At 47.7% G+C, this 27,785-nt stretch overlaps 2 protein-coding genes across 4 annotated transcripts; one reads left to right on the top strand and one right to left on the bottom strand.

Moving 5' to 3' along the window:
* Nucleotides 1-404: 404 nt before the first annotated feature.
* Nucleotides 405-12,072, top strand: ATP1B4 (ATPase Na+/K+ transporting family member beta 4). Of its 2 annotated transcripts, none has more exons than XM_063170613.1 (9): nt 405-552; nt 738-801; nt 4,153-4,315; nt 6,871-6,999; nt 7,822-7,926; nt 8,596-8,792; nt 9,421-9,477; nt 10,139-10,234; nt 10,684-12,072. In XM_063170613.1, the coding sequence occupies exons 2-9, from the start codon at nt 739-741 to the stop codon at nt 10,843-10,845; spliced, it is 972 nt and encodes a 323-aa protein (XP_063026683.1). In that variant the 5' UTR covers nt 405-552; nt 738; the 3' UTR covers nt 10,846-12,072. The 2 variants fall into 2 exon arrangements, with proteins under 2 accessions (XP_063026683.1, XP_063026684.1); XM_063170614.1 differs by having other exon boundaries at nt 436-542.
* A 799-nt stretch (nt 12,073-12,871) lies between these two features.
* LAMP2 (lysosomal associated membrane protein 2) lies at nt 12,872-26,658 on the bottom strand. Of its 2 annotated transcripts, none has more exons than XM_063170611.1 (9): nt 26,560-26,658; nt 25,395-25,513; nt 24,681-24,894; nt 23,884-24,045; nt 23,004-23,218; nt 22,388-22,507; nt 22,036-22,114; nt 21,099-21,266; nt 12,872-15,274 (listed from the first exon to the last, which is right to left on the bottom strand). In XM_063170611.1, exons 1-9 carry the CDS (start codon nt 26,630-26,632, stop codon nt 15,132-15,134), a joined length of 1,293 nt encoding a protein of 430 aa, XP_063026681.1. In that variant the 5' UTR covers nt 26,633-26,658; the 3' UTR covers nt 12,872-15,131. The 2 variants fall into 2 exon arrangements, with proteins under 2 accessions (XP_063026681.1, XP_063026682.1); XM_063170612.1 differs by lacking the exon at nt 12,872-15,274 and adding an exon at nt 17,121-19,929 and having other exon boundaries at nt 21,105-21,266; nt 26,560-26,657.
* Between the last annotated feature and the right edge of the window lie 1,127 nt (nt 26,659-27,785).

The following is a 27,785-nucleotide window of genomic DNA, read 5'->3' as shown; positions in this document are numbered from 1 at the left end:
CAGCAGGAGCGCAGCGCCCACCCCGACCCCCAGCGCATTATCTCCTGCCCGTGATTCACTGATGGAGGAAAACCTGAGCCTCCCCAGCCCCGGCCCGAGCGTGGCACGGCAAGGTGTGCCTCCGGATTGTGTCTGACAGGCTGTGGGCAGCTCTCAAACCGGGGGCTGTGAACTCCTGCCTGCTCTCGGGGATAAATATAGACCCGCCTGCCCCTCTCATACCCCTTCCACCGCGAAAGAGATTTCGCAATTTAACCCCGGCCCCGCTGTGACTGACAGGCACACATTGACGCTTCTCCCATCGGAAGCCCCAGCGATTTGTTAATGTTTATTCACAGCTCCTCGGTCTCCTGGGGGAACAGCCTGGCTTCCCCATGTAGGGCGCTGGCTGGCAGAGATGGGAGCTCAAATGTGAGGCAGGATGCGGTGAGGGTGCTGCAAAGGGCACCAGATGCCAGAGCACTCAAGATAGGATCCTGCTGCCTGGAGCTTACCCCCCTTAGGAAAACAAGTTATTTTTTGATCCACTCCTGGACAGCAAGGTTCTGCAGGGTAGGGAGGGAAAGCAGCGTTGCTCCCCACAGCCTCGGCACAGCTGCTGCTTCAGGGGTGCTGTAGGGCTGGGGAGCAGTGCTGGAAAGGGGGTTCTCTCTGTGAGCCTCTCAGAGCCAGCACAACACAGCACCCACACCCACAGTGCTGCTGTGCTAACATATTTTTTGTGTTTCCCACCCAAGAATGGCCAGCAATGCCAGCACCAGTGATGTGGAGGGCCAGCTCAGGAGCCCCAGCCAGAAGGTGGTGAGTATTTTGGGGCCTCATTTCACCAGGTGAGGTGGGAGCTGCGGCAAGGACCTGCTCTGTGGCTGATAGATTTATAACTACTTTGCTTTAGGAAATGCTGCTTTGTCTCTTAGGCAAAGCACTTTGTATGGGAGGGGGATAAAGGGCTGTGCCAGGTCTGGCCAGTGGTGCTGGGTGGTGAGGGGGAATAGAAGGAACACCTGGGCAGGGTGACCCTCTGCATACCTGGATTTCAGCAGGAGGAATCCAACACTGAGAGCTGACCTGGTCTGAACTGAGAATGGTGGAAAGCTCCTGGCCTCCCCCAGGCCACCCACAACAGCCAGCACAGAATGATTTTGCCAGAGATGAGCCCCAGATTTGCTTCCCACAGCAGGCAGTGACTCAGGGCTGCCCAGTGTCCCTGCTGTGGCTCTGCCTTCTCCCTGCCCCACTGCACTCCTGTCCCAGCTCCTGCCACTCCTTCTGCCCCTTGTTCAGGTGCAATGGATTGTTACAAGACCATCTCTGTCCTGGGCTGCAAAGAGAAACCACCTGTGCTCCATTCCAGACCTGACCTAGCTCCTGAGATGAGAGACATCTGCCAGGAACCTGGTGTTGGGATCATCCAATACTGGAATCATCCAGTACCAGTACCTGGTACTGGCCCAGCTGCCCCACAGAGACCCACGGGGTGAGCCTGGGGCTTCCTCAGCCTGCCTGGGCTGCCATGGAGCCCTCGTGGCCTTTCCCAGCCAGCAGGACAGGACCCTTCACTTGGTGAAGGGTCACACAGCACAGAGCCAGGAGAGCTGGGAACTTCTCTCCTTACAGAAGCCTCCTTCAGTTCCTGGGCTGAGGCCCCATGACAGGGGAATCTGTCCCCAAATCCCCCCACAGCCCTGAGCACTGGCAGCAGCTCCTGAGTGTGGGCTCTTGCTGCCTCCAGGAGAAGCTGGCACGAAACTCAAAGGCCTTTCCCCAATGCAGCACTAAGCACCAGTGTGGGCTTCACCTGGGCAGTGTCCCCTGCCCTGGCAGTCTGAGGAAATGTTTCCAAAACATCTCCTGGTAGCTCTTTTATCTAATGGGGAGAGTGGGAACAAGAACACCTCCTCTTCCCCCTCTTTGCTGGTCACTCTTCCCCTTGTGCATATCCTAGTAGATACAGCCCCCACAGCTCCTGTCCCCGTCCCTCTATGACCATGCTGGGGCTGCTGCTCCCCGGCTCCAAACCCCACTGCTCTCAGCCCTGTACACCGTGTTCCCTGCCCCTCACACCGGGCAAAGCTGCTCTGTGCCCTGTGCCCTGTGTTCCCTGTGTTCCCTGTCCCTCACACCGGGCAGGAGCTGCTGTCAGCCCTGTTCCCTGTGTTCCCTGTGTTCCCTGTGTTCCCTGTGTTCCCTGCGTTCCCTGCCCCTCACACCGGGCAGAGCTGCTCTGTGCCCTGTGCCCTGTGTTCCCTGTGTGCCCCGTGTTCCCTGTCCCTCACACCGGGCAGGAGCTGCTGTCAGCCCTGTTCTCTGTGTTCCTTGTGTTCCCTGCCCCTCACACCGGGCAGGAGCTGCTGTCAGCCCTGTTCTCTGTGTTCCCTGTGTTCCCTGCCCCTCACACCGGGCAGAGCTGCTCTGTGCCCTGTTCCCTGTGTTCCCTGTGTTCCCTGTGTTCCCTGCGTTCCCTGCCCCTCAGGCCGGGCAGGAGCGGCTCTGTGCCCTGCGTTCCCTGTGTGCCCCGTGTTCCCTGCCCCTCAGCCGGGCAGAGCTGCTGTCAGCCCTGTTCCCTGTGTTCCCTGCGTTCCCTGTCCCTCACACCGGGCAGAGCTGCTGTCAGCCCTGTTCCCTGTGTTCCCTGCGTTCCCTGCCCCTCAGGCCGGGCAGAGCTGCTCTGTGCCCTGTTCCCTGTGTTCCCTGTGTTCCCTGCCCCTCACACCGGGCAGAGCGGCTCTGTGCCCTGTTCCCTGTGTTCCCTGTGTTCCCTGCGTTCCCTGCCCCTCAGGCCGGGCAGAGCGGCTCTGTGCCCTGTTCCCTGTGTTCCCTGTGTTCCCTGCATTCCCTGCCCCTCAGCCGGGCAGAGCTGCTCGGGTCGGGCTCCAGCCCGGCTGTGGGTCTGTGCCAGGCGCTGCCCCGGCCCTGCCAGCACCGGGGGCATTTTCTGCCAGCAGCGCTCCCAGAGAGCCCCACAGAGCTTCACTCAGCCCATCAGGGCAGCCAGCGGCATGGGGAGCGTTTACAACCCCCTGCTCTGCCCGGGCTCCCCAGGGGACACGCTCAGCCTTTGGGGTCAGTATTGTCCCCCACTCTCACTGTGCTCCACTATTTGTGTGCCTCAGCAGAGCCCAATTTCTCGTCCCCAATTCAAAGGCGTTTCCAAGCAAGGCTCTCGCCGGCCACATCCCGGCTCTCCCGGGGCAGCCCGCGGTTTGCAAATACCGCACACCTGTGTGTGCCGGCTCCGGAAGGTGCCCGGGGCCGGTCCCGGAGCGCAGAGCCGGGGCGGTCCCGCGGAGCGGCGGCTCCGGCCGTGCCCGAGCGGCTCCGTGCCCGGTCAGCAGCCCCGGAGCGGCCGGGACCGGCCCGAGGGCTCGGCCCCGCTGGCCGCAGAACGCACGGAAATGCCGGAGGTGCCGAGGCCACTCCGGGGACAGCACCGCCCTCTCCCGGCCCTGCCCGGGCTGAGAGCAAGGTCTGCACCTTCTCCCACCCGCCTGCCTTTGGAGACCTGCCCGGATCCAGGGGAATTAGGGACGGCTTCCCGGCTGCCGTGTCTCAAGCGGCTCTGGCCCAGGCACAGGATTTGTGTTCCCGAGTTCTGGACAAACAAGTTTTCACCCCTTAGGCAAAATACAAAGTCTTGCAACCTGGGGAGATGCTTTTCCCTGGAACTCGGTGTAATTAAAAGAGTAACAACACAGGGATTTCTTCAAAGGCTGAATTCTTGCTCACACGCCAAGGAAAACAAGCTGGTTGATCTCTTTAATACTGCTGCCTGCTATCGTCTGTGGCAGCACAGAGAATGTGCACTTGAACTCAGAGATTTTGCAGAAGTGTGGGAACAGTCCCAGCCTTCCCAGACCACAGGTTTTCTCTGGTCATGTTCATGCAGGTGGAAAAAGATGAGTTTCTGTAAGTGCCAGCACAAGGAGACAGTGCCCAGTGTGACAGCAGTGACGTACATGTAATGGAAAAATGGATGCTGGGTTCTGAGTGATCTTAAGTTGGAACAGCCAAAACTGCCTCTCTTTAACTCAAGAGTGATGATGGGAAAATGGAAATTTGAAACTTTTCCAGATATTAAGTGCTTTTGCATTTATTTTTGGCCAATGAGAAGTTCAGCTTGCCTGTGGGGGTTGTGTTCTGCAACTCTTCCAGGAAAATAAGCATGAGGAGAAGGTCCAGGATCCTGACAGAGAGAAGCACGAGCCCAAGGCAGACATGGGGAGCAAAACCTGGGCAGACCTGGCTGGGGAGATGAAGATATTCTTGTGGAACCCGGAAGAGAGAACATGCTTGGGGAGAACAGCCAAGAGCTGGGGTAGGTCCTTGCTCAAGCCCCACTTCTGGGGGTCGTTGCCTTTTCTGCTTCACAAGAGATTCGCCTGCCTGTGGTTGTCCTTGATAGCCTGGACTGACCACCCCTGCCCATTTCTTTAGTGTTAATGTTTCTAACTAGTGCAATAATAACCACTGAGGAGGACAAGCAGGAAACCATGCAGAAGGAGGTTAATGTTGAGGGAGGGTGAAAGCAAAGATTTCAGGCTGCCCAGACTGTGTCCCAGACAGAAGTGTAGAGCCTGAGCAAGCAGGGGAGCTGCAGGTCAGTGTGCTGCAGCTGTGCACCCTGCTGCCACCAGCACTCCTACCCTGCCTGTGTAACCCCTGGGACAGTGGCTCTGGTGCCATCAGCTTGGTGGGGAAGGTGCCCGGGCTGTGGCAGGTGCTGTGTGCAGGGTGCACACCCTGGGGCAGAGCAGCCCTCCCTGCCTGAGCCAGCCTGGCTCTGGAAAGGAGGGGAAGGGAAGGGCTGGTCAGCACTCTCACCCCACAGCTTCCAGGGTGCCCACAGCAGGGCCCACGGTGCTGGCAGAGCCAGTGCACTGGGATGTGCCAGCTCTGGTGGTTCTGAGTGCCCTGTCTGCTTTATCCACACCCTTGTGCCCTGCAAAAATTATTGCTGAGTCTGGAGGTGCCCAGGGTGGTTAAGAGCAGCCTCTGGGGTGAGTGCTGCTGCAGGCTTGGCCCAAAATCAAGGTGCCACAAGCCCACATGGTGTCACCCATCTTTGCAGCCCTGTTCTGCCAGCACCCAGCCCCCTTGGCAGAGTCAAAATCCCAGCCTGGTCCAGAGGCACCTGCACATCCATCAGTGTAAGGCTGAACTACCAGGGGCTGCTGCTGGGTGTTTGCAGCCCTTGGCTGGCACTGGCAATGCACCACAGGCCCCACAGCCCTCCCATGCCCCTGCCAAGAGCTCTGGGTCTTATGCAAAGCCTGTGGTGGCAGCTGGGAGAACAAAGGAAGCTGCCCAGCAGCACCAGAGGAGTCTGAAAACCTGCCAGCATGAGTCTGGGACAGACCTTGACATTCATGTTTGCACTCCTGTGCCCTTTGCTGGCCACAGAGGCAGACCAGCCTTTCTGCTTCTTTGCTGGGTGGGAAGGCACAGACCAAAGTGTGGGAGCAGTAGGGTGAGTCCTTGGTGATGTAGGTTTGGTTTTCTGGAGGGTCCTCCAGGTCCTGAGAAGCTCCTTGTGAGAGGATTTGCTCAGTGTGGTGTGGATGTGACCCTGGCAGTGCTGGCAGCACTGGGGTGGGTGCAGCATCCTCCTGTCCCCTGGGGTCACTGTGCTGTGCTATGTGACCCCCCACGTGCCCTTGGTGCACACACGTGTGCTCACTTGTCTCTACATGGGGGCAGGAGAAGCTACTACCAAAATCAACACTTATTTTAAAGTGAGAGCATTTGGAGGTGAGTGGAGCTGAACTTTCCCACTCTCAGCTCATGGGTGGGGAGGAGGGAATTTGCCCCCCTGTGCTGGCTCTAAAGGTGTCCCCTGGAGTGGGGGCCTCAGGGGACTTGCACTCACCAACTGCAGGGAGATAATGGCCACAAGGTCATCACTGCAGGCCCCAGCCCCTGGGAAGGGCTGCACCCCCTCTCTGCAGGTGAAACACTCCCTGCTGCACTGCAGGAAACGCAGAAATGGGAGCAGCAGTGGGAAGATGCCCAACAAGCACCAGCTCTGCTGCCAGGCTGGGGCAGAGGCACCATCCAGCATTGCTCTGGCAGGGCTGGGCATTGTCCCCTCTGTGCCACCAGCACAGTGCTGGCCCATCTGGCCCAGCTCAGCCCCAGCAGGACACAGCCCCAGCAGTTCCCAGCACGGTGGCCCTGGCAGAGGCACTGCAGGAGAGCACATCTGTGTTCCCAGGGCTCCCTCCAAGCTGCCGGAACGTTTCTCCTGGGAAATATTTGGGTTAGGGCTTCGCTTTGCTTTCTGAGCCGCTGGGTTTTATTCATAGGCTGTGGCCTCTTGAGACATCCTCAGCCAACAGCCTGGTCCAGAGGAAAAACAAACCCATTCCCTGAATGTCTGGGCCATGAAACAGTCAGTGGTGCTGCAGCCCTGAGCCAGGCTGCCCGCTCAGCCCCAGAACCAGGGGACAGGAATCAGGGCAGGAGCATCAGCCCACAGCCCCAGCAGGAGTTTGGCTGAAGCCACGGGGTACCTTTGCATGTTGCCATGCCAGGAGAGGGTGGGAAGGGCAGGAGGGAATGTTGGATCCATCTGTTGGAGAGAGCCGAGGCAGGTGGGCACACAGACCTGCTCCTGACACAGCTCTGGGAAGGGCCACGCAGCAAAAGGGACACAGACCCAAAAAGCAGCTACCCCAGCTCTGGAGCAGCTGGAATTCCTGCAGGCACAGACAGCAGAGTGTGTGTGCAGGGCTGGGCTGCAGCTCCCACCTCCAGCACGGACTCAGGGCTGCCGAGGACGCCGTACTGAGCACGTCTGTGCATCCCTGTGGGACACATCCCAGGGGATGTGCTCTGCTTGCCTTAACAGCAATGTGCCTGTCTGTTTTGCAGGCTTGATCTTACTGTTTTACTTCATCTTCTACACGTGCCTGGCGGGAATGTTTGCCTTCTGCCTGTATGTGATGCTGCTCACGCTGAGCCCCTACACGCCCAGGTACCGGGACCGTGTGTCCCCACCAGGTATGTACCAGCCAGAGCAGAGGCACCTCTGCCACCAGTGTCCCACCAAAATGGCATGGCCAGCACCTCAGGCAAAGCCCTGCTGGAGCTGTGCCCTCCTTCGGTCTCCCAGCCCTCCCTAGCACAGGGTGTTCTCACCTCAGGGCACTGGCAGAGCTGCAGGCTCTCTGCGCAGGAGCAGACATCTTAAAAAGCCCCATGAGAAGTAATCACCCTGATGATACTAATTGTTATGCTCATTGCACTGCTTATTTGTTATCATTATTTTCAAGGCAAAAGCCAAGTTTAGGTATTTCATAGGTGACGCTGATGCATTTCAGCTGCTGGCTCTTTATACCTCATGCCTTCAAAATAAAATGCAAATCAAGAGTTGCTTTTATGCATTATTATTTGGGGGAGTTCTGGCAAGAGAATGTTCAGAAAATCCTCTCCCTGTGTCAGACACAGCATTTTCCCCATGTTTTTGTGTTGGTGGGGAACAGAAGGGCCCCTTGCCCTGCTCTTGTCTGGAACTGCCCACACAGCTGGGGACACAGGGGACCTGCAGCCACCCTGTGCAACCCCAGTCACTAACCCACAACACTACTGAGGCTCTCCATATCTCCCAGGTTTCCTGGGATATTTTGATGTGTATGGTGCTCTCTGGGGGTGAAATGAAGGTGAGGGATCAGCAGGTTGAGGACAGAGTTGATCTGTGAGCTGGTGCTGCCTCTCATCCCTGTGCCCAGCCCAAGCCCAGTCCCATGAACAGCCCTGCAGCACAGAGCCCAAGCCCATGAATGCTGCACCTACATCTGCCTTACCAGGGTCTGTCTCCTTCAGGAGTGATGATCAGACCATACTTGAATGGCTTCACCATTGCCTTCAACGTGTCCCAGCCCAGCACGTGGCAGCCCTACGTGGACAGCATGCACCACTTCCTAGCAGGTGAGCTCTCTGTCACCCTGGGAGCCATGGGGAGGGGGTTTTTGTCCTTGGATACATGCATGCAGTGCAGGGGTCTCCTCCTGGGCACCTCATGAGCCACATCTGGAAAGGGAGGCTCACAAGGTCATGGGAGCTTTGCCTTTCCAGGTGTGACTTCCTAACACCCTTGACATGAGGATGTTCTCTGAGAGTTTGAGCGTGTGCAGGCCTCAGGGGGTTTTAACAAGTCTGTTGTGTCGCTGCCATATTTTATGAAAAATTTCTTTGCCCAGGATTTGCTCCTGGGAAGGTGAGAAGCCTCAGAGAAAAATGAAAACAATTATTATCTGATTTGCTTCTCCTGTGTTTTGCTGCTTTGGAATGTGTTTGGACATTGTTTACCAGCAGGTGGCTGTTTCATTGGTTTCATGTGAATTGTTTTTACTTAATGGCCAGTCATGGCCAAGCTGTGTCAGACTCTGAAGAGAGAGTCATGAGTTTTTCATGATTATCCTTTAGCCTTCTGTAAGTATCCTTTGTCTATTCTTTAGTACAGTTTAGTATAGTATTCTTTTATTTAATATAGTATCTTAAAATAATAAATTAGCCTTCTAAGAACATGGAGCCAGATTCATCATTCCTTCCTTTGTCTGGGAACCCCACAAATACAACACTGTTGGTGTCCTCCAGCTTATGATGACAAAGTTCAGGAGGAGAAGAACATTGAGTGTGTCCCAGGCCAGTACTTCATCCAAGGGGGGAGTGACAGTGAGGAGAAGAAGGCGTGCCAGTTCAAGCGCTCGCTGCTGCAGAACTGCTCTGGCATCCAGGACCCAACCTTTGGCTACTCCAGAGGCCAGCCCTGCATCCTGCTGAAGATGAACAGGGTACAGAGAAAGCTGCTTCTGTTCATTCCTTCCTTTGGGGCATCCCAATGTGACGAACACCACACAGGGGCTGAAACTCCTTCACTTCTCAGCCCAGGGGAAAAGGGAACTAGAAACCCCAAACCTGCAGGCCAAATCTGCTAGATTGCTAGATTAAAAAAAACCCACTATAAAACTTGCTCCATTTGATTTGCTGAGGCCTTAGTGCCTGGAGGGCCTTCTGCCAGGCCCTTCTTCATGAGGAACTGAGATTTAGGGAAACACCCCAGACCCCAGATGCTTTATAATGGGAGTTTTCTTAGAATTTAATTGAAGTGCAATAGCATGGTGGTTCAGTGCTCACTGCTGGGAAAATAAGCATAGGGGGATGTGAACTGTGTGGGGGAGAGGCTGTGTTATTTCAGAGGGTCTGGACCCTCTCTGTGTCCTCTGCTCTGCCCCTGCTGTCAGGCAGCAATCTGGCCCTCAGCCATGGGCAGGTTGCACGGTGTGGGGTGGCTGCAGGGACACACAGTCCTGTCCTGAGCAATGTGGCTGGCACCCAGAAAGGTTCAAGCTCTGGAGAAGGGAGGCAGCATGTGCTTGGCACTGCATTTCACACCAGCATGGATGTTTTTTGCTGTTGCAGATCATTGGCTATCGCCCTGGCGCCGGGGTCCCCGTGAGCGTGGAGTGCAAAGTGCAGGTACTGCTCTCCTCTGAGCCCTGCAGGGTGCTGGGGACAAGGACAAACCTCTCCTCCTCCTGAGGGACCTCAGCTCAGCACAACTTGTCCTCATATTAGCCCCAAACACCCACAGGACCCAGAGCTGCCCGTGTGTCTGGGCACACCTGGAGGCCAATCTGCTGAGAGTGGCAGAGGCACCACTCTCCTGCTTCCCAACCTGCTCCTGCAGCCTCATGGGCACCACCGTGGGGCAGCCTGTGGGCTGGGTGCCAGCTCCCAGCTGGAGCCTGGAGCTCAGTGGGAAGATGTAGGAACTCCTCATTGCCATCTCCAGCTGCTCTGCAGCACCCTCAGTCCTGGGGGCACCCTGCAAGACAACAGCAACGGGGTGAGGGAAGGGTTCCCACTGCTCAGACAGCTCCTGGATCGCATCCTTGGAGAGCAAAGGCGCAGCAGGGAATCAGCAGGCAGCAAACTGCAACCCTACCCATGGCTCCACAGCTCCACTCTCCCCTGGCTGGAAGCAGGGCAGTGACTGTGTTCACAACAAACACAGCACAGCTGAGCTCAGCCAGGGGCTGCCAAGGGACATTTGCTCTGAGACGAGCTCTGAGGGGACCTGTATTTTGTGTCCCATGTCCTATGTCCGTGTGTGCCTCTGTTTTTTTTCTGATCACAGAAAGGCAATGAGAGTCACCTCAGGTCAGTGGATTTCTACCCTGGGAACGGCACATTTGACCTCATGTATTATCCCTACTATGGCAAATTCACCCACGTGAGTGAGGGGCTGGCGTCTCTTTCTGCTTCCTTGGGAATGGGAGGGCAGGAGCTGCTGCACAGGCTCCAGATGTGCTGTCAGGCTATTTTGGGTAGATGTGGGCAGGACAGAGGCCATGGGCTCTGGGATTGCAGAGCTCTATTTCTGTCTCTGACAAACTGTGTGCAACAGTGTGTGAGTGTGTAACTGTGTGTGTAACCCTGTGTGTGAGTGAGTGTGTGTGGTTTTTAGGACAGCAGAAAGCATTTTGAGTCCCATAGTGTGGTGCTGTCCTGGGCAATGACCCCAGAGGCAATGTGCAGTGATTCATCTTGCCAAGGCACAGGCACAGAAAGGCTCAGCATGCTGGAACCATGAACCATTTACAAATTATTTCACTGAACATAAAAACCCTGCTTGCTTTTCTGCTCCCTCAAAAATGACACTTAAATCTCCTTTCTTTCCAGGTCAACTACACCTCCCCACTGGTGGCTATGCACTTTACAGATGTGCAGAGGAATCACTTGGTCCCCATCCAGTGCAGTCTGCATGGGAAAGGAATCATCAACGACCTGAACAGCGACCGCTTCCTGGGCCGGATCATCTTCACACTCAGCATTGGGAAGTAGCCCCTGCCAACTCCAGGCACTTAGGATAAGTCAATCAGAGGCTTTTTCCTTTTTAAAGCATCAAGCCAGCATTTTTTCTGCTAGGAAAAACAGGCACATGGAGATTATCGGTAATTTATTTTTGTTCATAGTTAGGAAATCAACGAGATACAATGGAGCGTGGATCCACATTTTTCATCTTCTGATGTAAATCATTATTAGGAAATATTAGAAGTTTTCCCCTGGGGAGAGAACTTGCAAAAGATTTCACTTTTGATTGAAAAAAACCTCTGGTATCCAAATGTTATTTTCATAAGGCCTTTTATGAGTGATCCCTGTGGAATGCATCTTTCCTGGCTTTAAATTTTATTTTTTTAGAATAGTTTTATATGCATTTCTCAGGCAAAAGCTAAAAAGGAGGTAGTTTACTAGCACTATTCTTGTTAAAATAATAAACAGCAAAAATTCTGGATTATTCCTGAAATAACAATGGAAAAGTGAAAATGGCAGCTCTCAAAATGTTTTCTAGGATCTCCAGCCCCAGAAGCATATTGAGTGCAGCATTTTACACAGCTTGGTGATCACAATCAAGGTGTTGAGCAAGGGCCACAGAAAATCATTTGCCCTTGAACCCTTCCAGCTGTTCCTTTCTGAAGTGGGAAGATGAATACATTTGTCCCTCTCTCCTCCTCACTGCAGTACTCCTCTCTGCCCCAGGGATCCTCACCCAGTCTCTTGGGCAGGGATGAGTGAGAGGAGCTCTCCTGTCACACCTCACAGGTTGGCAGCACCTCCTGACCAGGCACAGAAGTGCCCAAAGCTCTCAGACCTGCTCTTCCCCATTCCAGAGAGGTCCCAGCTGTAATGCTGCAGCAAAATGCAGGGAACTACTCAGTCCCCTCACAGTTAAGGGGTCAGTGTTGGGGTGAGTGAAGGCATCGGTGTGTCACCCCAAAGGCTGGTGAAGCACAGGGTGCACTGCCCTGAGCAGCCTGAGCCTCTCTGGAAGGGACAGACCAGCTGCACTCTGCTTGCTGGGAGCTACAAACACAGCAGGACAGGACACCTTGGGGTACAGCACCACTGGGAAAGCACACTTACTAAAATTACTGCCTGAGCAGGGGCATTATGGTACGTTTGTCCTACATCCATAGCCAAGGAACTTCATCTGCTGTCATTTCCTGATCTATATCAGTCTCTAAGAAGTGATTTTTTCTATTTAAAATAAAGTGACTACAGTAAAATTAACTCTATGGTGGCATTCTTGAAACACTGGTGTTAAGAGATGCAGTTTGTGCTGCCAGTTAGGCACTGAATTTCCAAGCAGCATGTAACAACATCCTGGAATTCTGAGCACCTGATGAACTTCCCCAGGCCAAAGAGTTCAGTACAATAAGACTCACTCTTCACCAAGCATCACAACCATCTGGCAAAAAGGATTTATTAAGAACTATTAAATATCTGAACCAGAGGCAGTTTAGGAACTAATTCTGCTCAGTTGTCATTATCCAGATGGCACTGATAGAACCAGGGCAGTGTATTCATTCTGCCTGCACAAATTATCTGCAAGGGCATCTTCTGACCAGCAGAAACTGCCTTCTGCCAAGGAGGATGCTGCTGGGGGAGTGGCTCTGCCTTTGATATCAGAAATAATTTAAACCCACAAGCATTTCTCTGTCTGCCAATTGGTTTAGCTCTTTTAAAGCATTTGAATTTGTGGGGTCTTGAAAGGAAACCAAACTCACTGTGTCTCAGGCTATCAAATTAACAGCCTTCACACTAGCACCAAGGTAAAACTTTATTTAATATTTATTCCCTGTCTGTCTGTTGGAAGGATTCTGATGAAAGAGGAGGTCCTTTAGCAGATGCTGGACCCATGCTTTGACCAAATCAACACAAAACTCAACTGATTTGGATGTAAATGTGTGAACAGCTTAGAAGCAAAAGCTTCTGTTTCCCCACAAACATCCAGATCCAAGCACATTGACGATCCCTCTGGAAAAGTACTCAGAAATGGCATTCATGTCTACTTACACTGAAACAAAGCTTAATAAACACAATAATTAACTTTATTTTCCATACACATATTTTGCTGTCAGCATATTTGTACAGTAATTTAAGATCTGGAAAATTGTACATACCACTCTTCATGCTGCAACAACCTTAAAGTGCTGGATCAATTTCTGACTTCTGTTGAAGCTCAAAATAATACTTTCTATGTATATACAATATATATATATGTATGTATGTATGTGTTTGCATCTAGGAAATGACCACATTTCACTAAGATAGCCTAGCAAAAGTGATATTAAATACTTCAGTCTGCAATCTCAGCATGAGAACATAGCTGTGATCCATCTGCTGGTGGCAGAGAAGCACCACACTGGCAAGTGGGTGTACTCATAAAATGCCACCTGAAATAATTCCATTTAACACTGGCAGGGAAATCAAGTATTGCAAGAGCAAAGGTACAATACAAGAGACCAAGACAACCAAACCTAAAGCATACAGTCCAGCAGCATTGATTTACATTCCTATAAAAAAAAAAAAAAGAAAAAAAATATATAGGACAACTTGTTTCAAGAGCCCATTTGTACTGTGGAATCACTTTTGTCAGAATCAGGTAGAGTGTATCTTTGGTCACCGTGAGGACAAAAATAATTGAATATACAGGCATTTCTCAAACATCAGAACTAACTCTTTGGAAAACTCCCTTTCCTGGATACACAGCTATTGTGAGTTACTTAAACATCAGTGCTGACTGTCACCTTTGTATGTGTGAATTACTGAAGGTGCTTCCCCCACAGCATGGATACAGGGTCAATGTACACGGAGATTAAATATTGAAGCAGCTTTAGAAAACGCTGCAGAGGACAAAAAACTTTGTGTGCCCCCAGGGGTTATTGGCTGCAAAAGGCTTTTGCCAAGATGGACCAAAAAGGTTTGAAGAGCAAGAGGCTTCTTTCATTCCATCAACATGGACCCGATGGGAACGAACAACCACAATGACTAAATTCAATTTTGATACAGTTTAGATATGGAACACAGAACTGCAAAGGTATGGCCAATAACAAAGAAGCACCTTCAAACAGGAAAGATGCTCTTATTCCTTTGGAAGTCACTTTCTTCACTACACATATATTCATTCCTGCTTTATGATCAGCATTCCTCGTGCTAGAAATTTTGTGCTCTTACACTGAGACAGCAATAATGAGGAGGTTAAAAGCAGATTAATTCTATCAAACCTGAAAGCTTTCATATCTCCACTTGCTTTCAGAGATCACACCTTTTCAGTGATGCTCTGTTAACCTATGCAAGCTGTCCAAAGGAACTGCAGGAAGATCTGAGCAACCTGTGTTCTCAGTCAGCCTGAGTGCTCTCAAAATACTTTTGGTCCTCACATGGACCAACGCTGTGTAGTTTCTTTTATGTTCAGAATCAAAGCTGAGAGAAACTGCAGCCAGTGAAATTCCAGCCTCCCACCCTCATCTCACAATTGAGCTCAGAACAAAAGAAAAATGCAGTTCAACAAAATAGCACAGGAGACATTTCCTTCAGCAGACTGTTGCCTTTTCTGAGTAGCTGAAGTTCTCCAGACCTGAACCTTATCTTGGCAAATTAGACACCAGGGCAGTGCAAAGCTGTTCAACCTACATTAGCAGTCAGCTTCTCTGTATGATGTTAAAGAGATTAATTCACTAGAAGAATCAGATGTTCTTCTCATATTATGTCAGGCTATTAGTGAGATCAGGTACTACTTTTACATTCAGAAGGAATAGGAAATTCAGGCTGATTCACAAGAACAGCCATATGCCAAGCTCCCAACAGAAGTCTGTTGAGAGCTGGGTATTCATTTTCCCACTGCATGTACAGTCCCTTTTGACACAGCATTCACACTTTTAATTATAGTTTTAGCTGTAGCATTAACCAAGACAAGCTGTAGGCATCTAGAAATTTTCTTGTACAAAAAGATTAAACAACAGAAAGTTTTGTAGATGTCTTCTTTACTAAAAATAATCACATTTCCCACAGGGACACACCAACTCTGTTCAATTCTCTGGTCCTCAGAACACTTACTTTCTCCAAAGTCATACAGTAGCTTCTGCAACTCATCTTCAGATTCATGGCATGTTATTCTGTCATGAAGTTATTGTTATTCTGCCATGAAGTGATTTGAACTTTTTTTAAACAAAGAAACCTTGAATTAATTTGTTTTTCTTTCTTTTTTTTTTTTTAAGGAGCAGGCCAGGAAGTCTGGGAAAGGGAAAAGAACAGGGAAGGTGGGCAACAGAGATGGAATGAAGAGATTATACAGACTGATAGCCAGTACGACTTTTTCTTCTTCCAATGATGTAAGAGATAAAGACAAGAATGATAAGGAATCCAAGCGCCACGCCCACTGCGATGGGAATAAGAAAGTTCAGGTCAGAATCAGCAAGGCATTCTTCAGCTGCAGAAAGAGGAAAAACAAAAAACAAACAAAAAAACAAACAAAAAAAAAAAGCAAGGGAGAATAAATTAGTAAGGGAAATCAAGCATTAGAAACCAAAGAAAGCAAGGAGCAAACAGGCATTTCCGAGAAATTACATTGCATTAGATACAATAATACATGTAAAGTAAAATCAGTATTGAGTAAAGAATTGATGGAAAGATTGATTTCTTTAAACACATTTACTGCACACATCCTTTATATGGTAATATACTTCTGATTTGTACATTTAATTTCAGCTTCCTCTAGCAAGCAGAGGATAGATTAGAAATGTGAGGACAAACCAGCAGTCTGAGCATGCATTAGCTGATCACACCTCAGAGTTAGCAGCAATAAAGCAACAGAAACCCCACACTGCTGTAGTGCTGCCTTGCCCAGGGGTCTTCCCAACCCTTGAGTCACCAGCACTCCTCTGGATTCTAGACATGAAGGCATAAGGGACAATCCAAGTAACAAAGCAGAAACTTACTGAGAGCTGCAAGAGACAGCCAAGATAAATGTGCCTCTGGGCACTGCATGGAAAACACTGAAAGGCTCTGTTGGGGTGGGTAACTTTATTTTCCCTATGGAAGGGTTATTAGTTTCAGCTGAGAACTACACAGACTTCACTGAAATCCACATCAGAGGGGAAAATGGAAGAGACATCTGTAACACTACAGAGGTTTTTAACACACAGCTTGTAAAAGGTGAGGAGCTCCTTGCTGGTACAAACACCCATCAATGATTAGCAAACCGCGCTGGGAACTGGTTTCAAACTCGGGCAGGGCTTGGCATTCCAAGCTGTTTGCAAGGAGAGCAGAGCTCCACCTGCCTGTGCAGGAGGGCTGGGGTGAGGCAGGAGGCTGTGCCGGGCTCTCCAGCACTGGAGCAGTGCCTGCTTTAGAGGCATTTCATAAGGCAGCACTCCTGGTAAAACTATCTTGTTTGAGTTTTTAATTAGGACACAGCATTACACACAGAGTCAATGCTTCCTCAAAAGTTGGCTGCTGTTTTTTCACAGAATCAGCATTATTTATGGGAAATGTGTTGTCCTGCTTTAGCTTATGATTGTCCAGCACACACTTGCCATGGCCCCTCCCTGAAATACCACACAAAGCCTTTGACTAAGAGCAAGGAGAACAACACGTGGAGGCTCAACAGCTGAAAATGCTGAACTCAGATTATCTGAGGGCACATACTGCCAAGCAGAGCAACATTTGGAAGGAAAAGAAAAAAAAAACAAGAGGAAAGGAACTATGCATCTTATACAGCTATTTCAAAATATTCTGATTGAGATAATATTTAAATATCTTAAAGAGAGACATACATTTGATATTTAGTAATACTGTTCACTAAATACTAACACAGACAATTTGCTAGGTGCTGGGTAATGGGTCACTAAACACTAACACTAAATATGAATGGATTTGCTAAGGATGAAGGTGCCCAGCAGGCAGTGACAGAAATTCCCTCTCTTCTTCAAAGGCAGGAGATGGCTGCAGCACACATCACACTGTGGCACCATTACAGGCAATTCCCAGGGTGAAAAAGGGGTCAAGGTTTCATACCAGGAACATTCCATCCTTGCTGGCACACATCTATCCAGGTATGGCTACTGAACAGTGGTTAGAAGCTCCAGAGGTGTCTTCAAGTGCAGAATTGGTAACTACAGCCCAACACAGCAGGGCCAGCAGGAACAGCTTTTTCGACTGACGTGGCTGAATGTGTCTCCATTCAAAAAAGTCAGAAATTTTTGGCCCAAAGTTTTTTTAGCCCCAGTATAAAAGCTGCCTTCCCTTTTAATTCCAATCATGAGATTCAACCAACAGCCCCAAAGTTTGTGTTTTATTAACATATGCTAAGGAAGAGAGAACACTGTGGTAAATAAAAAAAATTTAAAAACCAGCCAAAGAAAAAACCAAAACAAGGAACAAATGACCAAACAAAATGCCCCTTCCAAAACCCAAATCCCATCATTCACTGGCTAGAAATGGTACTTTTGAGGACTATTAGCATGAAATCTTTAACCTAAAATATCAGAAACCTTGAGAATAGAATACAATATTTAGTAAACCGTGTATAAGGTACTAAACCAACCATACTCTATAATAGGTTATACAAGTTAATATTCCACATCCACAGGTGTTAAATAAATTCACAATTTAAATGCTGTTTCCACAGACCAGAACAAAACCAGCTATGTAACAGAATCTCAGATACAGACTGATTAGAGTTCACCTTACTCATTGAGTTTATTTTCTTTAAAAAAAGACAATACAAGACGTCTGTTTTCAAATCAGTTAAAAAATGTGAACAAGTTTCCTTAAGAAATAGAACAATCTTTATTTTTTTAGAGCACAGGTTAAACAGATTGACAGTTCCCTATGGAGCAATACATACAGGAAAACTAGTGGTTTTATAACAACAGGAAGTCAGGTGAAACTGATGTTTTTTGAACCAGTTACCTGCACATCAGTCTAGGAGTACTTAAAACTCTCAGCCAATGTACTTACAGGTTTTTGCAATGGTATTTCTAGTGCTGATTTTAGGAAGAAGTTTGCATGAATCTTCTATTTTATCACTTGGAAACTGTGTACAGTTCAAAAATTTGCAAGGTAAGAAGAATAGTGTGATGATTACTCCTTAACAGAGATGCATGTTTAACTGGTGCCACTGAACATCACTCACAAAAAAAAAAAAAAAGCTAAAAAATCTATATGAACTTCTGCATTTGAGGATATATTAATATGAAAGTCATTAGATCCATTTTTTAAAATTAAAATGGTAAGTCTTGAAGCTTGTTTCATGATTAAACTTATAGCAGTTCCCCACTTTCATTAAAATGCATTTCAGTAACTGATGCAAAATTCAAGCTGTAGACTACACGCTATAGTAAGCATTATCCACCCATACATGCTTCCTTGGCTAGTGTCAAGAGTAAACTGTCTTTACAAAAGAAAAAAACAAACCAAACCATTACTGAAAGAAGTGTATTTTATGATTTGTATCCAAACATGCCACAGACATCTCTACAACCCTAGAGAACACTAATAAAACACTAGAGAAGCTTTGATGCAGGCTAAACTCATTCTAAATGGGGAGACAATGTTATGTTCATTAAATAACTAGCTCAGGCAGCTCGTGTTATGACATATGCAAAAAAGCCACAATTATCTAAAAGTCTAAAAGACTTTTTTTTTTTTCCATGCAGTAAGAATATGCACAAAGAGCCCAGAGCAAAGTTGTGCATCAAGGGTTAGTCTCTACAGAGCTGCAGTTAAAGAACAGTCCAGTTGCACTGCACTTTTTTAACCTACTTATTCTTTTCATACAGCAAGGAAAAACAGGTGTTGTGGGTCCATCTCTTGTTTGGCTTTTGCATTCTTAACATCAATAAACGCTACACCGCAAACAACCCAACACAAACATTCAACATTCAGAGTGCCAATGGCGGGCAGTTACAAGGTGAACTTTGACTGGCAGAGAACCATTCAAGATGAAGATTTAAAAACAGCTCAAGCTGCAACAACAGATACTGGCTCATTAAATGAAAGCATCTTTAAACAAGGTCATTCAAAGCAACAAGACAGACCAGTTCTGTGCAGAGTATGGTATGAAGTTAAGTGCACTTTAAAGTTCTGGAATATTTAGAAAGGTTATTCCCTTTAAACTGATGCCAGCAAAAAAAAGCTTGCATTAATTTAGCAGAAGTCTGCCTTAGGTGAGTATTTCAGATGATTGCCAAGGTATAGTAAAGAATTCAGTGCCTAACAGGTTTTTTTTTGAAAGCATCTGGAAATGGCACTGAAGTCTTCCCATATATTCACCATTTGGCAAATTACCCATTTTGTTTGTACAGCCACGGTATAGGAATGATTCCTGAAATTACACCAAGGCAGGAGTAAATTACTGAAATCCTAACAAAGGCAAGTAAGTTACTGCTGCCACTTCCAGAGATCACTTAATCACCAGCCTGAAGTTCAATCCTATGGAAAACGAAGTTGCTATTGGGCATTAGACAATCCTTGTTAAATACTGTACAAGTCAACAGAGTGACTAATGCTGCCAGCTTAACCCACAATTACAACAACAACTAAGGAACGCAGAGGAGAGAAGCAAGTACAAATTCTATGCTAATGTGGGAGATGCCCAACGCACATCAGTTTCAGAACGTGTTATTGTCTCAGGCTAGTATTTGTAAAAAGCAGAAATAAATCCTAAATGCTTTAGGACTTTTGCAAGATAAAATCCTTAGCCTAGCAATTCATCCAGGATTTGACATCTTCAAAACAGCTATGAAACCCACATGGTCTTCTTAGGGCAGGAAAACAAAGTGTAATTCTGCTTCATCTGAGATAAACATTCTCCCTTTATTCTCAACTCCAATTAGCTGTGGCTAGTAATTACTCCTAAGTTTTGGGTCTTTTTTGGACTTCAGAACTTGCACTTGCTTTGTTTAGAGTGAAATCATAACAGGAATCACACTTAGATTCACAAAGTTTGATATCCAGCATAGCTTTTTCTTCTGCCAATTATGTAAGCAACCACTATAATGGCAATCAAGACAGCAAGTGCAGCACCAACTACAATTGGGATTAGAATGCTGTCATCATCCAGCGAACACTCCTGGGCTGTAGGTGAGAAAAAGGTTGCAATGAGGAATAAATAAAGACAGAATACTTCCCAAGAGTGGTAAAAAAATCTGTTTTCCTTAACATGAAGGTATTGAAAAATCAAGTATTATTTAAACTAAGAGAGAAAGAACTGCAGAGGTCTCATCAATACATTTAGCATATTTAAGCATTTTAATTAATTTAAACATTGATAACCTATAGCAAATTAAGGGTGTACAAGTTTTCCTGTACACAAGATCTGCACTAGGCTAGGGAGCAGCCATTTTTCTACATTCACAAACCAGGCTTATCTATTCCAAACTTAAAGCAAGTCTGGTTGGTACTTTCACTCATTAAGGATAAATGTGACCTAGATTTGGTATCAAGAATCTATCCAGAACAAAGACATGCTACACAGATAAAATAACTATAATTAGAAGAAAGCTAGCTGCAACTTTAACTACAGAGTGAAATGGGTCCCTAACTCTTTAGAAAGACTAAACTGTTTACCCTACACACATCTGGAGTTATCTTACTTCTGTCTAAAACCAGAATTTTTTAATCTATGTGTCTACAGATCAGTCTAGTCCAGTAAGACTGTGCTGCAAGTATTAGCATTAAGCACAAAGACCACTTTGCACTAAATATTAAGAGGTAATTTAAGACATTTCAGTTTTCTCCAGACAAGATCAAAATATTGCAGCAAACAAACATTTCAGAATCTCTTCCGTTCTGGATATTCAAGACTGCCTCTGAAGGAAGCCCTGACAGTTCATTCTTCCCCAACACTTCTATTCCTCAGACTGACAGGTAAAAAGAAACAAAACACCTAACAGTATTCCCAAAGTGAACTTCTGCAAAAGTTCTGAGCTACAAATTCTGCAAGTCAAGATGTTATCAAGTAACTTCTAACCTATTCTGCACAGCAACCCTTAAGTCCCTACTCAGTGTCTCTTGTTCATTCAAGTTTTGTGAAGAACCACACACTTAGCAGACATTTTTTAAGTGAGAACAAAGCTTGGCTTGAACTTGAATGTCACTCTCAGAACTTCTCTTCATTCCATCTATATCTAAACATAGTTTAAAAAATTGGAACAAGAGCTTCTGAGAGAAAGTGCTTGCACCTAATGCTGGTGCTTTTTAGCAAGTGAAAATTTTGCAAGCATCACTAAAAACAAAAACATAACTCTTACCTGTAGCAAACTTATTTGCCTCCACAAGGAATGGCTGAATCCATAGATTAAAAGTATGTACTTGAACATTTTCATTAATCTGAAGGGTCTGCTCTTTTCGGCACATGTAAGAGCTACCAAGGAAAGCATCCCACTTGCTTAAGTTGTTGTTATCTGCACTTGAAATGACTAAACAAAGAAGGAAAAAAAAAAAAGAAAGAATTTGCATGTTCACTTAAAATGTAAGACAGTTGCTAATACAGTAAGACTGAGTAGCTGAATCTAGAGGGGCCAACACTTCAACACTGACTAGTTTGAAAAACAAAGTAGTGCAAAGTGGGGTTGATCAGCTTAACCAGAAATCAGAAACTGAAGTTACTACAATAATCTCTCCTTCATATGTACATGACATCAGGCTTTCCTTATACCTCCACTAATCTTAGTGCTGCAGAGTTGCAAGTGCTTTAGCTTTAATGCTCTTTAATTGCTGTAGCTATGACAAGCAATTAAAAAAAAAAAGAAAACATATGTTTGTTGGGAAAAAAGTATACTTCAGCTTCTGAAGGACTGGCCTTTTTTTAGTGAGAGTACAAGTGGTTGGAAGATACAGCAGCATTTTCAAACAAAGAAGACACCAACTGGTTTAGGAAAAAAGCTTCAAAGTTGGTACAATTAGATTTCACACCACAAAAAATTACATTACTGAAAAGAGTTATCAAGAAGCCCTTCTGATTTACAGTGATTCCATTAGCAGAAGTTTCAGGAATCATAGAGTGGTCCCACACTGTCTAAAGTAACTCTTACAGACATTTCTGCTTATTATTTTTGTTCATACCAACTTCTAGACAGAGTAGGAGCTAACAGTAAGCATGAACAACACAAAAAAAAGCGCCAGAATTATTTGATGCAGACATTGAATAAAGTATTACCCTTGTTTAAGGCAGATACTGTTTCTTACCAGAACCATTCAGATGGTTGAGCAGAGTAACATTCACCTCCCTCAGATAAAATTTCTGTACACTTGCACTCGCATTTTTCTGTTCAAGAAGCAAGAACCAAGTGTCAGTGTGCAATTTTGCATTTGTAAATTTAAGAACACATGCTTTACAAAAGCCAACACATTTACCAGTCTTACATTTTTTACCACTTTAACCCAGTTCTCCATTTGTCCTGAGGCACTCAACTGGCCAGTTCCACTTCCCATACAGGAACTGCCGACCACCAGCAAGCAACAGGAGGATTTTACTGTAAGTGATCACCATGCATGCTGTTAAATGATAATTTAGTTTAAAATAAAAGAAGTTACTTACAACAGCAAACGTGAAACCAATCAGTGTGCTATTTCCATCATTCAATTTCAGAGTGGCTGTTGTGTTACCACAGGCACCATCTGCGACAGTTGTCTTTGGATTGATGTTGATCAGAAGAGGCTGAAATACACACAAAGCACATCAAAGACATTCAGCTGCCTTTGGAATACATTGTCTCAGTCAGGAACAGTCTTGGGTTAGAAGAGCTTGTCATAAATATGACAGCAGGGAGAGCTGAGCTTGGCTGCTATGGAACCAAGGCTGTTTGACTTAAATTTACATGCTGGCAGTACTGAAACAAACAAATTCCTTGAGAAGTGTTACTTTGTTCCCTAACACAACAAACTACCCTCCGAGGGGAAAGTAGGGAACAACAGAAAGTTCCAGACTTTTAATCATGTTAGAAGTATTCTCAATAAAAAGATCTGTTGAACCCATGTAAGGTTTTTGAAGACCTGTATTATGCAACAAAACCATTCTGATGTCAGAGAGGTGCTACATGTAATACTTAGAAGCAGTTCTGGACAGCCAGCAGTGTACACAGCAATACTCTGCATTCAGAATTCACACCAAATAACTACAGCAATTTTTACTCTTCAAAAGCAAAAAGAAGCACCTTGTCTTGAGAAACATTCACTTGCAGCCCCACAGTTGCCAGGAAACACGTTTTATTTCCACTTTTAAGAGAATAGTTTCCTGTGTCTGGATTCTCCACAGGCTTGGGAGGAGTTGGAGCAGGAGGTGCAGCAGTGGTAGGTGCAGTAGTTGCATTGGCACTAGTAGGTGGAACAGTAGGTGCAGAAGTAGGTCTATCAGCAGGACATCTAGTCTCTGAAAAGACATTTTAATCACCATCTCATTACTGAAATTTTATTGAAGTCTCATTACTCAGACAAAGTACAGTTGCCACTTATTCTCAGAAATCCTGTAACACTCAGTTTTAAACCCACACTCAGTACCACTTGCCTCTGACACATGGAAGCAAAACACACAAAGACAGTTCAGTTGTTTTAAAACAAGTGTGACATGTATTTGCTGTCAGCCAAGTAAGTGACCCTATTAGGCTACATGCAGCAGGATGCTGTGCTTGTCTCTTTCCTGAGCTATGAGATGAGACAACAGGCTCTGGACTACTCAAATGCAACAGCAGAGGCCACCACTGCAAGTGGAAGGCAGTCAGCTAAAACCCCTCAAACCCAAATGATTTACTCAGCAACAGTAGCTCTGAAGTGCTTATTTTTAATACCCCAATTACTGGAATACACACTTGAGAAGAACCCCACCTTGGCAGGCAAACAATCAATAGTACAGCACACTACTAAATCCGTTCTCCTAAGCTATTTTTCCAGGAACAAGGAAAGAAATACTAGAGGATATTTACATGGATAATATTAAATACAACACATCTTAGAATTGGTGGATTTTTTATTATGGGACTTTGCTCCCTGCACTAAGGTGCAACACAAAAAAGCTCTTTCACAAACTGAAATGCTCACCTTTTTTACTGACTGTGCCATTCTGAACAAAAGCCTGCAGGGTAACATTCCAGAAAATCTGTGTAATATTTTCTGCTTCAATATCGAAGGAATTGTGACACACGAAGACAGTGTTCAGCTGAACTGGACCTGCAGGATCCTTTATAAAAATAGTAACTGGTCCTACAAATAAGCATAAATATTTTAATGCCTTATGAACTCCAAGAACTTAGAGGTAGTGTTACATTTTATATCATTTCATAAGACAAAGACTAAGTGATAATTAAGCTTAACAATCTTCAGCTCTCCTGAATGTTCTCCCTGTATGTCCTGACCTGAAGTGATAGGTAATGCTAGGAGTAAAGCTAGGAGTAACCAAGCTTACAGAACTAGACAAGCCATAAGAAAGGTGAACCCTTTTACTTAAGTTTGTAAGGAGAAAACAATTCTATTATTAGTAGGCATTAGTACACAGCCTAACACTGTATTGCTTAGCAAGGTAGAAGGTCAAGCAGTGCCCACTAAAATTAATCTTCCATGAGCTTGCTGTCCACCTCACTGATCAAAGCTGTTTGTCCTTCCCCTTCTCTTCCACTTACAGGAATTACACATCCAGTGAAGCCATTTGGCCTGCACTGTTACCCAGCAGGCAGGTACAAGGAGCAGCAGTTGGCAGCACGTGGTTCAGAACTCATTACATTCATTACTAACTCCTGGATTGCTCCTTACTTCGAAGGAGCCAAGCCAGGTCAGGTACACGAGGTCTGACACTTCTGGCTGAGATTGCTTTGCAAGTCAGATTCTGAACTGAATGTTACCTTTTCTCTTAGCATCAGGAAATACAGCTGTGTCATTGGTGTTGTAGGTCAGTGTCATGAAGTCTCCCTGGTAAGTTTCATTGTTTTTTGTGATGTTAATGCTCCAAGAATGACCTTCTCCAAACTGCACTGCCACAAGGGCAGCCTGTGTGTCATTGCCACAGACGCTTCCATTGTGTGTCGCACTGGATGACAAATTCAGGGTTGTGGTTTTCTAGAAGAAAAAGGGAATTTAAAATGCATTCACATGCAGCTCTTCCCCATGACAGCATTATAAACTTGCTGGAGTTAGCTGAAACCTTGCTGAGATTATTTTAGGTTGTTCTGGAAAATTATGGTAAAGGCTCCTTGACACCTACCTGAGAAAGGAGCTGTCTCAGATTCAAGTACAAAAGTACAACTCTAACCTGGCTGTAAACCCTGATCATGTTGAGCTGCAATTACATTTACTGCTTGGGTTAAGAACATAACTACACTGGTACTGGTTAGACTTGGTGAGTTTGTGTACATCATTTAAGTAAGAGCAACAGAGTACTTTCAGTAAGTTGCATGACTGAGAACTTATTCTTTACTTTATAAGGACTATATAGGAATATTCTTCTCAACCGACTTAGTAAAAAAATAGCAAGAAATCAAACACTCTAGGTAAAAGAGCTTAAATTTTAATCCAGGTCAAAATCCAGTTCTCAGCAAGAGTTACTCCTAAATACTTACATAATCACCATTGTTTGATTCATATGTTATCAAGAACCTCATCATCCAATTTGCATACAGGCATGTAGCATTAGAAGCATCCTTTATATCTACTTCAACTGCATAGGACTGGAAAAAACCTGTAAGATATGATTATCAGCTATTAAGACATTGATTTTTCTTAATTTTCTAGAACCACTTAAGAGGACAGCTCATCACAAAGCAGTAAATTATGTCAGGACCATATTCCATTTACCAGACAGTGAAAGAATAGCGAGATTTCTAAAAAGCATCAAAAATAGGAAACACATCACAAAGCTGTCAAAACTGTCAAAAATTGAAAGAATGTTTTATAGTCTGTTTACGTGACACAAACTAAAAATCGCAAAGTGTTGACTGCCCAACATTGGGCACTTTTAAGATTTGGCTGTACAGGTTGTTGGGCCATCTCATCTCGACCATGTCTTTGCCAAGACAGGCTGGACCAGCTGAACCTTGAGGTCCCTTTCCACCTAGAATTCTGACTCTCTGAAATAAGCATCAGCTTTCTGGTGACACAGTGGGTATGAAAGGCATGAACACAGCACTTAAACAATGCACTGCTTGTAGACCGGGGTCTATTATTTTTATTATTTTACGTGTTGTATCAGTGATTGCGGCTCAAGCCCCAAGAGATGGGCTCGGCAGTGCCTTCACTGCTCTTCCACCATTCCCAGCTCGAGACACACGGGCGTTAAATCCCCTCTGCCTTTTAGGAGAACTTTCCCCAGCTGTTGTGCTCCCGACGCGGTGACTCCCGGCACGGACGTTGCCGTGCCCGCGGCCCCACGCCGAGGGGCGCTGGCAGAACGGCCGGGCCGGGCCGGGCCGCGCGGGTGGGCCTGCGGTGCCGGCCGCCGGGCCCCGGCCCTGGGCGGAAGCGCCCCGGGGCTCCCGGCCTCCCCGGCCCCGCCGCTGTCCCCTCCCCTCCCGTGGGTGGCGGCGCGGGGGGGGGGGGGGGGGGGGGGCGGCAGCGGCGGCGCCTCCGCCCCGGGGCCGCCCCCTGAAGGCGCCGCGGGGCCGAGGCGGCCCCGGGACCCCCCGGGACCCCCGGTGCCCGCGCGTGACGGGGCGGGGAGCGGCGCGAGCCCGCGGGGACACCCGAGACCCGCTCCCCTCCCCCGGGCCCCGGCGCTGCCCCGCTCACCAGAGACGCCGAGCAGCAGCAGCGGCAGGAGGAGGCGGCCGCGGGAGGAGGCGGCGGAGCGGCGCGGGCCCATGGCGGCGGCGGCGGTGGTGGTGCTGCTGCTGCTGCCGGCGGCGGCGGGGACACCGGGGCACGGCGAGCGGCCGGGGCGAGCGGGCGCGACAAAAACCTCGCTAGCGGTCATGTGAGGGGCGGGGCGGGGCCGCCCGCGCGCCGCCAATCGCCGCTCGGCTCCGCCGCTCGATTCCGTGGATCACGGACGGGCCGCTTGTCGCGCGCCGCCTCGGGCGGGCGGGTTTGGTTTGATCCGCTCCTGTCCCAGTCCCGGTCCGGCGGCGGCACCGGCAGCGGGAACAGCAGCGGGGACAGCGGCGGTGGCCTCTGCAGGGGCAGGGTAGCGGCGGCTTGTTCTGGCCCTCGGCAGTGTTTGCGGTGCGCCCTTGCGCTGCTACCTTACAAGAGGTGCACGTCCAGAGAAGTTTAATATAGAGGCTTTCACTGAGAAAAAATAAATAAAGAATAAAGATATTGCCCACGTTTGCAGTAAATACAAAGGGTTGGGGGGCTCTCAGTGGCCCTGTCCTGCCATGGCTGTCGGTGCCCCTGGGCCGGCTGTGGCTGCTGTCCATCCACCCTGCCATGAGGGCCGGCCCGGGGCTCCCGGCGCTCGGTGCCTCCGGTGATCGGTCAGAGCCCCCTCCAGACACGGCCCCTGCTGCGGGAGGGATTGGCGCCTGCACCCCGAGCTTTAATGCGTTTTTTGCGGGTGCTGAAAGGCAGAAAGTGGGGCAGGAAACGATGGGAGGCGACAGGAGTTTGGTGCAATGAAGGAGAGAAGAGCCTGCGTGCCAAGCGAGGAGAAGGCGGCTGGACAAGAAACTCGACGGATTTGGGTCTGGAAGGTGGAATAAAGTGTGATGGATGCTGGATTGCACCCTGACACTATCGATTAGGGGGAAAAACCCCAAAACCCCATACCCAACGAAAACAAGTCAGAAGACTGGCTTGGCAGGAAAAGGGGAAATGAAGAAGGCATTGAGGCTAGGAGATGGCCTGAGGAGACAGGAGCTCTGCCCAGCAGGGAAGGGCCTCATGGAATGCAATATTCCTGCCTGTGATGCCGTGGAAGAACCGAGGATTTTCAATGGTCGGGCTCTAAGAGACACCCCCAGCTATAGGGGGAGAAGATGAAGTCTGAAGAAGACAATAAAACACAGTGACCTGAT

The sequence above is a fragment of the Melospiza melodia genome, chromosome 16, assembly GCF_035770615.1.
Source record: "Melospiza melodia melodia isolate bMelMel2 chromosome 16, bMelMel2.pri, whole genome shotgun sequence".
Taxonomy (NCBI): domain Eukaryota; kingdom Metazoa; phylum Chordata; class Aves; order Passeriformes; family Passerellidae; genus Melospiza; species Melospiza melodia.
Note: the sequence above shows the minus strand (reverse complement) of the source record. Positions and strands in the feature narration are given on the sequence as shown.

Excerpts from the sequence above, each read along its gene's own strand:
- ATP1B4 (XM_063170613.1), top strand. The coding sequence starts at position 739 with ATGGCCAGCAATGCCAGCACCAGTGATGTGGAGGGCCAGCTCAGGAGC. Across the intron at positions 802-4,152 it reads GGAGCCCCAGCCAGAAGGTG|GAAAATAAGCATGAGGAGAA; the intron begins GTGAGTATTTTG and ends CAACTCTTCCAG. Across the intron at positions 7,000-7,821 it reads GGACCGTGTGTCCCCACCAG|GAGTGATGATCAGACCATAC; the intron begins GTATGTACCAGC and ends TGTCTCCTTCAG.
- LAMP2 (XM_063170611.1), bottom strand. The coding sequence starts at position 26,632 with ATGGGCCCGCGCCGCTCCGCCGCCTCCTCCCGCGGCCGCCTCCTCCTG. Across the intron at positions 24,895-25,394 it reads AATCAAACAATGGTGATTAT|AAAACCACAACCCTGAATTT; the intron begins GTAAGTATTTAG and ends TTTTTCTTCTAG. Across the intron at positions 24,046-24,680 it reads TCCTGATGCTAAGAGAAAAG|GACCAGTTACTATTTTTATA; the intron begins GTAACATTCAGT and ends GCTTATTTGTAG.